This window comes from Callospermophilus lateralis, chromosome 3, assembly GCF_048772815.1.
Source record: "Callospermophilus lateralis isolate mCalLat2 chromosome 3, mCalLat2.hap1, whole genome shotgun sequence".
In the NCBI taxonomy this organism is placed as follows: Eukaryota; Metazoa; Chordata; class Mammalia; order Rodentia; family Sciuridae; genus Callospermophilus; species Callospermophilus lateralis.
In genome coordinates this window covers 43,431,139-43,444,519 of record NC_135307.1, presented here as the reverse complement: position 1 = coordinate 43,444,519, position 13,381 = coordinate 43,431,139, and the positions used below count along the sequence as shown (strand labels likewise).

Below are 13,381 nucleotides of genomic sequence, written 5' to 3'. Positions count from 1 at the left end.
GGTGGCTCATGACTTAATCCCAACCCCTCCAGAGTCTGAGGCAGGAGGACCATTTGAGCCCAGGAGTTGGAGACCAGCCTAAGGCAACGAAAAACATAATGAGTCTCAAAAGAAGGAAAGGAAAAAAAATTGCTTTCTTTTAGACAGTATATAATTGGGTCTTTCTTTTTTTATCCAAACTGACAGTCTCTTGTCTTTTAATTAATATGTTTGGGACATTTTTATTTATTGAAATTATGAATATATTTGGATTAAAATCTGCCATCTTGCTATTTTTTATTTGTTCTAGTATTTCTTTTGTACCTCTAATTCTGCTTGCTTTTGGACTAGGTATTTTTATTACTCTGTTTTCTCTCTACTGCTGGTCAGTTACTTAACTTTATTTTAAAACTGTTAATAGCTGTTTTTAAATTTACAATGTTTAGCTTTCATTACTCACAATCTACCTTCAAATAATATACCATCATTTCTTGTATAGTGTCAGAATTTTATAACAGCATACTCTTAGTATATGCTCCTCATCTCCTGTGTTATTGTTGCCACTTGCTATAAACTCATAATACATTGTTACTATTTATATTTAGTCAATTGTCTTTTAGAATATTTACAAATAAGAAATAAGTGTTTCTTGTATTTACCTTCATTTGAACCATTTTCAGAGATTCTTATTTCCTCACATAGATCAGAGTGTGTGTCTGGTGTTCTCTTTCTTCTACCCAAAGAACTTCCTATTACATTTATGGCAGTGTAGTGCATTGTAAATGAACTGTCTCAGCTTTTGTTTTCTGAAATGAATCTTACCTTTTGAATGTTTTCATTGGCATAGAATTCTGGATTGACAGTTGTGTTTGTCAATTTAGTACTTTAAACATATCTCTTATGACTTACAGCAAATCTGCTGTAATTATTTTGTTTATATGTAACATTTTTATTTTACTGCTTCATCATTTTCTCTTTCTCTGTTTTTCTACAGTTTCAATACAAAGTGTCTAGATTAAAAAAAAACTTGTTGACACCTTTCTGAATTTGTAGTTTTATACCTTCTGGAAATCTAGTAGTTTCCTTTAAATGTTTTGTTTGTTCAGTGTCCCTCTCCTCTTCTTATGAGGTACCAATTATCCCCCACTCTTGCATGCTGTGTGTGCTTTTAACTTTTTATTCTTTGTATCCAAATTTGGGTGTTTCCTGTTCATCTGTCTTCAAATTCATATTTCTTTCTTTATCATGTTTACTTGATGAGCCCAAAGGGGTTCTTCATCTGTTGCTGTTTTTTCATTTCTAGCATTTTGATTTGTTTTTAGCTTCCATCACTTTTCTAAAATCCCTTGTTTCCTCAAGCATGTTGTCAAACTTTTCTGTTAGACTCCAACATCAATCATAGTCAGGAGATGCTGGGAGGCATCATAAGATCTGATTTCAAAATATATTACTGAGCCATAGTAATAAAACCAGCATGGTACTGGCATAGAGACAGACACTTAGGCTAAGGAAATGGAATAGAGGACCCAGAAATAAATGCGCACACCTACAGCCACCTGTGTTTTTGACAAAAGTGCCAAGAACATATGTTAGAGAAAAGATATCCTCTTCAACAAATGATGTGGGGAAAACTGGATATCGACATGTGGAAGAAAGAAAGTAGAGCCACATTTCTCACCCTGTACAAAAATCAACTCAAGATGGATCAAAGACCTGAATGGAGTTCTGAAACTTTAAAAACTACTAGAGAAAAAATATAGGGATATATTTTTCCCTTCAAGGTATTAGCACAGGCAATGATTTCCCGAATAAGATTCCAATAGCTTAGGAAATAAAACCAAGGATTGACGACTGGGATTACATCAAATTCAAAAGCTTCTGTACAGCAAAGGAAACAATCAGCAGAGTGGAGAGAAAACCCACAGAATAGTAGAAAACCTTTGCCAGCTATTCATCTGACAGAGCAGTAATATCCAGAATATATACAGAACTCAAAAAAAATTAATGACAAAAGAAAAATCCAGTCAATAACTGGGCAAATGATTCTCAAAAGTAGTAAATATGGGGCTGGGGTTGTGGTTCAGTGGTAGACACTTGCCTAGCACGTGTGGGGCATTGGGTTTGATCCTCAGCACCACATATAAATAAATAAATAAATAAATAAATAAATAAATAAAGGCATTGTGCCCATCTACATCTAAAATTTTTTTTTAATAAAGAAGTAAATATATGAAATAAAGATGCTCAACATCTTGAGCCATCAGGAAACTGCACATCAAAACTTCACTGAGATTCTTTCTCACCCTTTTCAGAGTTGTTATTATTAAAAAAAAATAAAATACTGGTAAGGATGTGGAGAAAAAGAAACCCTTCCTTATACATTGTTGGTGGAAATGTAAATTAGTACAGCCACAATGGAAAACAGTATCAAGGTTCCTCAGAAGACTAAATAACAGTTACCATATGATCCAGGTATACCACTTTTGGGTACATATACCTAAAGGAGATGAAGTCAGCATACCTATGTTTATTGTAGCACTAGTCACAATGGCCAAAATATGAATAAACCTAGATATGCCCCTCAACAGATGAATGGATTAAAAATATGGGATGTATACATAATGGAGTATTATTCAGCCATAAAGAATGAAATCTTGTCAGTTGTAGGAAAATAGATGGAACTGGAGGTCATCACATTAAGCAAAACAAGCAAGAACAGAAAGATAAGTATTGCATATTTTCTCTCATGTGAAAAGTAAAAGAACCAAAAAAACAGAATCACTAAAGCAGAAAAGGGAATATTAGGGAAGGGGAATAAGACCAGGGCAAGAGAGGAGAGATGGGAGGACAAAGGCAGTGGGGAGGTAGAGATAATCAAAGCATAAAATGCACATGTATGGAAATGACACTCTTGAAATTCATTTAATTTGTAGAATTAAAATGTATTAATAATTATTATTTTAAAAAGACAATTTGTAATTCTGTAGTTCATTCAGATTTTTTGGTGGGGGACACACTGGGAATCGAACCAAAGGGTGCTTTACCACTGAGCTACGTCCCCAGTCTTTATTATTTTTTGAGACAGAGTCTTACTAAGATTTTTAGGGCCTCACTAAATTTCCGGAGCTGCCTTCAAAATTGTGATCCTCCCACCTCAGCCTCCCCAATTGCTGGGATTACAGTTGTGTGCCACCACACCTGGATCAGTTTTTTTTCTTGTTGCAAATGTGGGTATGATGCTTTTTCTGATTTTCTCCTACCTAAGAAAAACTCAAATTCTCCTCAGTAGTTTGTCATTGTTGCTTTTGGACTTTGTAAGCTACCCCCGAATTTAAAATGAAAATGCAAAAAATCATGCATTGCCAAAACATTCTTTTTTAAAAAAGATTTTTTTTTTAGTTGTAGATGGATACAGTATATCTATCTATCTATCTATCTACCTACCTACCTACCTACCTACCTATTTATGTGGTGCTGAGGATCAAACCCAGTGCCTCATACATGTGAGGCAAGCTGCCTGCCACTGAGCCACAACTCCAGCCCCAAACATTTTTTTAAAAATTAAATTTTTATTAAAGCTTTATATATGATTCTACTTAATATAAGTTTCAAAGAATAGGCCAACTCTAATGTTTAAGGCACAGATTAAGTATTAAGACCTCAGCAGTGGGTTAGCTCTGCATGGGCAGAGGGGTAGTGACTGAAGGAAACCCCTGGGCTTCTGGATGCTGGCAGGGTTCTACTTTTTAGCCTGGCTGGTAGTCATGTGAATGTTCACTTTGTGAATAATCACTGAAGCTGTATATTTGTGACTTCAGCATTTTCCAGCGTATGTATTTTACTATGTGAGAATCTCCGCAACCCCCTAAAAAAGTTTTTGCCCTGTGGTAAGCTTTCTTTTTACTATATGTGCTTCAAATGGAGGAGTGGGACTGGCTAACCTCTAATACACTCTAGAGTTCTGTCTAGGAGTCAATAAAGATATTCTGCATTTTCTTGAAGTAAGGCAGGGGTTTGGGGTTCTTTCCTTATGTGGAACTGAGAGATGCAGATTTCAGATAAAGGCATATGTAAATGTTGGCTTTACTATGCACAAAAGCTGGATTCAAAGATAAGTGACCACAGTAGGCTATGAAATACCCAAACACTAACTTAGATGGATTTACCTACTTAAGTCCAAAGCAGAGAAGGGAGACTTCAGTTTTCCCTGTAGCCTGCCTTAGGAATCTTAGAATTTGGCTGAAGTCAAAGAACATAAAGGGCATTGGGAAGAGATTTTCCCTAAGGATGAGTCACAGCTTCTTTCCTGGAATGCAACAAGTAAGGAAGTCTACTTTCTCCCTTGGATAGCAGAATGGTCATTCTCTAACACTCTATATAGACACATGAAAAGAAAGAAAGAAACATTCCTCCTTAACAGGAAGACAAGCAGACTAGCTATGCTCGAGTCTTATCTTTGAAGAGAGCTCTTTAAATCTTTTTTTTTTTTTTTTTTTGGTGGTACTGGGGATTGACCTCAAGGCTTTTTACTTCTTGCTTTTATGGCTTATTTCCCTCCTTCCACTTCTAAATCTGTACGTATAATCCATCTCCATGTTTTTCCCAATAACTTTCTCTGAAGCATCTGTAGACACTAATTAAGTGAAGGAGAAGAGGGGACAGTCATATGTAGAGACTACTTTTCCCATTTCTACACTAAATGTTCCAGATTATCGCACATAAAGCTCCTCTAAATCTTGCTAAAATCCTGTTTTTCAGAGTTTAGTTTAAGTACTTGCTTTTTGTATGCAGAAGTGCTCAATGGTCATCTTTATTGTTTCCTTCCTAAATTAACAATAAAAATAACCATCTGCAACTTTAAGTCATTATTTCCTTCTCAGTGATGAATGATGATTATTGTGTCCACAAAGGTTTTACTCATGATATAAATTAGTATGAATAAGTGGTCCCCAAATTTCAGTTCACATACAGCAGCACATGTTCCTTTTAACTGGACTTTTATTTTTATTTAGACATATTGTAATTTATATACAGTTGCAAGAAACAATATAGATTCCATTTGTCCTTAATCTGATTTCACCCAATAGTAACATCTTGCAAAACTGTAGTTCAATATCACAAGCAAGGTACTGACATCAAAGAATCACAATAGAGAATATCTCCATCATCACACAGATCTCTCCTACTGCCCTTTTATAGCCACATTCAATTCCCTCTGTCCCCTTCCCTCTATAACATGGTTGCCAGTAATCTGTTTTCCATTTCTATAATCTTGTTGTTTCAAGAATGTTGAAAGGGATTGAGTTTTTCACCATGCATAATTATCTGGAATTCACCCAAGATATTGCACATATCCATAGTTTGTTCATTTTTAACTGTGGAGTCATATTTTAAGGTATACATGTACCACTATTTGCTTATCCATTCACCCATTCAAGAAATTTTGGGTTATTTTTGGCTCTTACACATAAAGCGCCTTTGAATAGCAATACAGGGTGTTGCCTAAAAATGTGTTTATAATGATATGCAACTCTTTTCCCAACTTTCTGGCTGATAACCACAGAGCAAAGGACATCAAAGCATTTGCCAAATATCCTAGACCACTTCCTTATAACTGACAATAATGACTCATTCTTATCAGTACTTGCAGTTTTACAACTATCTCTTACCTGACCTTGCAAAGTCCTTGACTGAGCCTTAACTAGATAAGATACATGTTTTTCAAAGCATATTATTTGAAACATGAACTCCTGAAATGTTCCTAAAAGGTAGTGGTGGAGGGGGGTTCATGGTCACATTGAAGAATATATTACTCTTGAAATTAACAAATGCACACTGGTGTACAAAAGGAGGAATTCAGTAGCCAGCTACCCAAGTTCACATCCCAGCTTCATCACTAGCTAGAAATAGTAACCCTTGGCAACACACTTAACCTTCCTATACCTCAGTGTCTTCATTTGTAAAATGAATAGTATTCCATTCATATGAATGGAAGAATGTGAGGACACATAGAAAGCACTGATAAATATTATTTATTTATTTCTATTATTGCCATGACAAATTCAAATTTTCATAATACACATGCCAGGCCCTATTCCTGGAGATGCAGATTCGTTAAGTCTGGGGTAAGAGTCTGGTCTTGATGGAAGCAGAGGCTCAACTTTATTAAAAATATGTCCAAGATAATACTATAGACAGTATTTAAATGCAGACCAAATTTCTTGGAGGGGAGGCATTACATTTGTGTCCATGTACAAATTTAGTACATCCTTTAAATGATTAACTCTGCTATCCTGAAGAGTGTAGTTCTCTCTCATGTTGGGATTATAACATCATAAACCCATGATTCCTCAAGATGTAGTTCAATAAAACTAAAAGCAGTTTGGTGCAGTTGACACCAAAAAAAAAAAAAAAAAAAAAAAAATCCTAAATATATAGCAATTAGCATTGATACATGAGAATTTTAGCTGTGGGTCATAGCTTAGCAAATCAAATGTACAATAAGACATTATTTCCTTAGAAATAAAACAATCATGATTGCTATTATTTCTGAAGGTTCTACCACCACAGTGCTTGTTTCCAAAGGTCTCTTTCTGATCAAATACGAGGACAATTTCCAGGGCACACAGGGAATCATTCTGGAGGTGGTGGCAATCTTCTGACCACTTCCACAGCAATCCTCAGGTAGGCTTTAGCCTGGAAAAGAAGAGATTCATTTGTTCCACATTTCTCCCAGCAGACACTGAATGACTCATGAACTGTTTGTCATAGATGCCCATTGTATTTGATGGCAAAAAGGTTGGCTGAGAGGAAGAAATTCAGTAGGGAGGAGATAATGCTGTGTATATTACAGGTGGGGCAGGGGAGAAAGGATTTTAGATTATGGTAATTATTTGGAAGGTGACTTTCTGAAAAAATATGTAGAACCAGCAATTACTGTTTTTCAAACTCTAATCCTAGTGTCAACACACTAGAAACCCAGTGTAGTTGTAGAAAAATTATACCTTCCTCCTCTGATAAGTTGATAATCCTGAGTTAGATAGTACCGGAACTTCTTTGGCATAGAGGTCTTAGTCATTTTAAGGAGGATTATTTATCACCACCCTATGGTTTATCTTTAGAAAGCATTTTCTTCATTCTAAATGGTTTGTAACACCAGCACTGAGTACCTGTGGGCTCTTTTACCTAGCAAATTTTGGGTGTCATCCAAGAATTTCTGGTTCAGTGTTACACTCTTCATCACTGGGATATGCAGTGCAATGAATTACTAAGAGAAGCTTCTAAGCCACAGAGTGGGCCACAAATTAAACCAAAGCCCATGTGTCCTAGTTAGAACAATGATCATAGTATTTGAATTTCATAAATTTTAAAAACTAATTGCCATGCAAATATTACTTTCTTGACTTACCCTACTCATAAAACACAACTACAAAACAAACAGTAAGATTTTCTAAAACTATTGATGTCTACATTAATATATTTACATCATGCACCTTATACTATGTATCAGTGATAACAGCTAAAATTTACTGAGTACTTAATATTTGGCAAGTATTTCATTTATCTACATAGTTATCATGGGGGTAAATTCTGTCATTATTCTCACTTTACAGATGAGAAATCACGACCCAGAAAAGCGAAGAGTCCATCTAGAGCATTAATGCTAGTAGATACTGAGCTGGGCTTTGAACCTAGATGATCAACCCCTCAGTTCCGCACAATAAAAAGATATATTTGAGGTGTGTTTGCTGACTTGATGAAATGTATTAAGGATGCTTCAGATATCTTCATTTTTAGAGACTGCCTGAACCCTAAGAGTTGAATTATGTTTTAGTTTTACAAGAAAACTGTTAAAATTTCATCTTAAAAGTTCTTAAAAAAAAAGAAGCTTTCTAAACATGGATAAGTTAAATGTTTTTTACTGAGTACCTACTATATCAAGTACTTCACACTTAGTCATGTAAAACAAGCATCATGGGTTCAACTTATATGAAGAAACTGGAAGTTGTTTGCTCAAGGTCCTAATATCAGCAGATTGGAAAACACTCACACTGGGTCCAACTCACTCTAATGCCCAGCTCTTTCTACTATACCATATATTAAGCAGTTACTCACAACACAAGTAATTATAATCATAATGAATAGTCTAAAAATGGTTTCACTCTGTTATATTTTATAGAATCAATCATTTTTGTTTAAAATGGAAATAACTTGTACTTTAAAATATTTTTCTCAAACTTAATGTGTTAATTTTCACTCATCATCCTTACAAATACTTTTCCCCCATACTGTGGGATGTAATGATATAAAGGGAAGCAGAATAGCTTGAGGGTGAAGAACTGGTAGGTTACTTGACCCTTCTAGTCTTGTTTTTCACATCTGTAAAATGGCTATAAAATATATTTACCTAAAAGGGCTTGGGGGAATATTAAGTGAGAATAAGGCATGTGGAGTGCTGGCACAGAGGAAGCAGATAGGATTTATGAGGAGCTGCTGCTATTATCATCATACACTTGAGAAATTTGCAATCTCATTGAAGAGCTCATATTAACATGCCCTTTGAGCACTTTTCCCACCTGAGGAATAATTAAACTAAACTTCTCCTTTTTGTTTAATACATATCTGGCAAAAAGGTCACACATACATCAGATGTAAAAGATTTGACTGAGATTACCCAAACACTCTCTTCTTCCATCAACTCAACACAACCGATCATTCCTTTCTACTCTAGGTCTCTTTATTAGGCCGCCTAGAAGCACAAATATACATATAGAACCTATTTGTCTGCAACAGTGGAGAAACCAATATGCAACAAGTTTATGGAAGTTTCCTTCGTCTTTAGATGTTGAAGTTTTAATTTGTCATGCATGGTCATTTCATATTAAGAATGTGAGGTGATACTTTGAAAAATACGAGACAATAAAGTTTTCACTTACATTTGTAAATCTTTACCACAAGTTTCTTATAGCACATTTTTCTGCACCTAATATTTGTACTTGATAGAAAGGATAAAGCCACAAAATTATCAGTCAATCATGGGCCCATTTCTTGTATCCTGGTCTCAGTCAAGGGCAAAGACAGTTTTAGTTGAATCAACAATTATATTCTGACCTGCATGAGGCCATGCTATTGCGTTTCTACCTTCTAAGTAATCACCTTCCCCCCCACCCCGACCTTCCTCTATTGCTTTCCCTGGCTGTTAATGCCACTCACATTTGGAGTTTTCCTCCTTTTCCCTAAGTGGTGTGTGTATGCATAGGGTTTGGCCATTTGCTGGGTCCATAGCAGCCTGTCAGTGCTTTTAATTGGTGCTACAAGTCCTTCCAACTTTTCCAATGATATCTCAAATTCACTAAAATTCACACCTTTAAATTAATCACTGCTTTTAGTGTTTGCCTCTTCTGAAAGCTAAATGTTGTCAGGAATGTTAACTCCTTAGTGCCTTTAAAGTATTCTATGGGTAGAGAACTGAGAGTTCTGACAGTTGGTGCTAGAGGAGGGAGTGATGGGATAGAAGGGAATGTGGATTAAGAAGGAAATCAAAAACAAAAGATGAAACTTTGCTGATTAGTAATTTTGCTTGTGGATCAACCTCTAAAAGCAAACAAAAAAGTGTAGGGCTAAGGGGCTAATGAGCAACTGTGGGGAGCCACTCATGAATTACATCAAGCCATGGAGACTTAGGTTTTTCCTTGGGATCCATCCACTGCTCCCCTGCACGCATTAGACTGACCAAGGCACATGACCTCTATCTCCGCTCTATGAAGAAGACCCCTCCTCATAGCTCAGAAGTTGGGTGTAACCCGTTAGCACCTGACAGCCCACCTCCTACCTTATTTGGCAAAGAACATTCCATGAAAAACCTTCGATGTTCCCTGCTATAAATAAAGCAAGCGGGAGCTCCATTTTGTTCTTTTCGGTGTGCAAGCTCCATCCTAAGGTCGGCTAGCTTGTCCTTTCTAAAAACATTTCCTGTGTTCTGTGGTTTTTTTGGTCACACAACCTTTTTTTCTTAGTCTTTATTTCGCAGCCAGCCCATTCCACCAAGAGGAACCCCATTCCCACCGTTTGCGCAGGACACGGGAGTGAAGCAACAACTAATTTTATAGTTTCCATTCTATCAACTTTTGTGGAAGTTTATGTTGGCAAGTAAATTCTCCCTTTATTCTTTAAATGAAGGTATATAGGTAGAATGGGCACTGAGCTTTTGCCAATACCACAAGATCTATTGAAAGTGTTGTGATTACTTTCTGGAAGTGAATTTCCATTTCAGTTTGTAGAGGAAAAGGAAAGAGTTTTATGAGCAGGGAAAACTCATTATGAGACTAACTAGAAAGATGCAGATTCCAAGATTCAGTTACAACTTCCTAACCTTCAGGAGTTAACTTCTTTAACACTGAAGCTGGGAACTCTACTCTCATTTCAAAATTCAAATTCTGCCACTGTGAATTTCAAATGCCAATGGAGAGTGACATTTATCTAGTGTTATGTAAGGGAATGGGCATAAGTGGGCTCAGCCCTTTAATAAAGGGAAGAGAAAAGACATTTCGTGTCATGACATCTTAGATGCAAGTTTCAGAAGTTAATAAGTACAGTTGTATTCTATTTGGCATTTTTCAAAGTATTTTCACATTATTATTTCATTTCATCCTCATTATGACATAAATTTATAGATGTAGAGAAAGGTTCAAGAGGTTAGGGAAATTGCTTCAGGTTACACTTAGAAACTGGCAAACTTGGTGATGAATCTCTGCGCTGACTCAGCTTTAGTTTTTTCCTTCCATGCAGAGATCCCCTTTGAGAATTTAACAAAAGTTCTTGTTCAGTTCCCCAGAAAAATGTTTCTTCACACATTCTGGATTTAATTTCAGGGGATTCTCAGACCCATGTGAAGATCATGTTAGGCCCTGCAGCTGTGCATGCCACGGCAATCCAAGGGGTAGAGTCTGCTTATCCTCTTCTCTAAGCTCTGTGATATTATGAACAGACTTGAACTGAAACTCAGCTTATACACACAACAGACACTGAACTAACCTTGCAGTTATTAGAAAGTGAAGCAGACAAATGCGTTGGGAAGAGAATGCATAGGCTGTACATCAGAGGTGAGCGTGGAACTGGCTTTCAGTACTACCTTAGACAAGCTTCCTTAATGTAAATGAACCCCTGCTATTCATCTAAAATAATGTAGATTATTATACCTATCTCCCAAATATGCTATGAGAATCAAATAAAATAATGTATTCAATATACTGAAGCACTATAGAAGAAACTGAAGAAATACTGGCTATAATACAGGACCCAGAAGTTGATATACTGGAAAGACGCTAACATTTGAAAGGAATAGACTTGTCTTTTAATCACACCTTACAATTTAATACCTCTGTAACCTTGGAAAAATTATCTAAATTCGATAAGCCTCAGGTTCCTCATCTGCAATAACGGGGCTATTTACACATTAATTTTTTGTGAGGATTTGTGAGGACTGAAATAATGTAAATAAAATGCCTGACAGTGTCTAGCACACTATAATTAACATTATTATTAAGAAGATGACTAGTAATAACTAATATCTGCAAACCATGAGTAGGAAGTAATATCTTCCATGGAAAGATACAACATATTATTATTTTTTCCTTCTTATGGCCATGTCTAAAAAAATTGATCAGATATCTTCCTATACTTACATGAAATTCTCACCATTTTTACAATAACCTCACCAAATCAAAGTTAGCCTAAACTATAAAGGTTTAGGCTGTCCTACAACTCTAGAAATGTTACCCAGAAACAGTAAAATAATGGGTCTAATATTTATGCAAATGTAGATCATATTGTAAAAATATGTAACTCCAAAAAACTCCACAAACACAGTTGTTTAGACTTTCAAATCATCTTAACTATCTTTGGATGACTGTTACATGTTCTCTTATATTATATTCCTCTAACATCACTGTGATGTGTCTTGCTTTTGGAGAATTTCAAAGAAAAAAAAATGAATAGGTGGAAAAATATTTAAAAATCAAAACCCATAATTGAAATAAACTAGTAAGTAACTTTTCTTATTTATAAGGAGTCACTGTGGGATGTCTAAATATTCTGTTCTTGGGAAGCATTTGAACGTGTGTAATTTTTTAAAAAATCCTTCAATTTTGGAATTTTTCATATACTACATTTATAAAATACACCTATAGTAGTTGGGATTGTCAGATTTTAATTATGAAAGCAATTAAGAATTATAGTTTTACACTACTCTAAGATTTCAACTCACTCCAGGCAGAATGACAGCTATTAAGAATACAAACAATAAGTGTTGGCTAGGATGTGGGGAAAAAGGCACAACCATACATTGCTGGTGGGATTGCAAATTGGTGCAGCCAATATGGAAAGCAGTATGGAGATTTCTTGGAAAATTTGGAATGGAACCACCATTTGACCCAGTTATCCCACTCCTCTGTTCATACCCAAAGGACTGAAAAGCAGCATACTATAGTAATGCAGCCACATCAATGTTTGTAGCAGCACAATTCACAATAGCTAAATTGTGAACCAAACTAGATGCCTTTATTCATAAGTGGATAAAGAAACTGTGGTATATATACACAATGGAATTTTACTCGCCATTAAAAGAGAATAAAATCATGGCATTTGCAGGTAAATGGATGAAGTTGGAGAATATCATTCTAAGTGAAGTAAGCCAATCCCCAAAAAACCAAAGGCTGAATGTCTTCTATCATAAGTGGATGCTGATCCATAATGGGGATGGGGAGGGGAGCATGGGAGGAATGAAGAAACTTTATATAGGGCAAAGGGAAGAGAGAGGAAGGGAGGGCATGGGTGTAGGAAAGATGGTAGAATAAGGTGGATATCATTACCCTAAGTACATGTATGAAGACATAAATGATGTGACTACTTTGTGTACAACTAGAGAAATGAAAAATTGTGCTCTATATGTGTACTATGAATTGAAATGCATTCTGCTGTCATGTATAATAAATTAGAGTAAATAAATTTTAAAAAAGAATAAAAGTTTTGCTATCTGAAAGCTATCTATACAAGACTAAAAAAGGAAACAACATTTTTTTAGTCTTTGAAGAATCGTTTTTATTGTGGAATATAAAAAGAACATAAAGCATAAATATATTACTTTTCTAGTGGAAACATACGTAATCACAACCCAGACCAAGAACCATACTTGCTGATGCTCCTGAAATCCTCTATTCACTCCTTTCTAGTCATCTCACAAAGTAGCCACTGTCCTGACTTAATGGTGATCACATCTTTGGGTCTTGGTCTTAATTTTTTTTAAATTTGTTCCAATTAGTTATACATGACAGTAGAATGTACTTTGACACATCATACATAAATGGAGAATAATTTAACATTTAATCCTAAAAGGTGGAGAAAA

At 35.6% G+C, this 13,381-nt stretch overlaps 1 protein-coding gene across 2 annotated transcripts in view; it reads right to left on the bottom strand.

Annotated features, from left to right (window-relative positions):
- Positions 1-5,995: 5,995 nt before the first annotated feature.
- The window catches only part of Nubpl (NUBP iron-sulfur cluster assembly factor, mitochondrial), a 224,674-nt gene continuing 217,288 nt past the window's right edge, over positions 5,996-13,381 (bottom strand). For both annotated transcript variants that reach the window (XM_076848197.2, XM_076848199.2), the window contains exon 11: positions 5,996-6,675. In XM_076848197.2, coding sequence (XP_076704312.1) covers positions 6,613-6,675 — 63 coding nt within the window. In that variant the 3' untranslated portion in view covers positions 5,996-6,612. The remainder of the gene's footprint in view (positions 6,676-13,381) is intronic.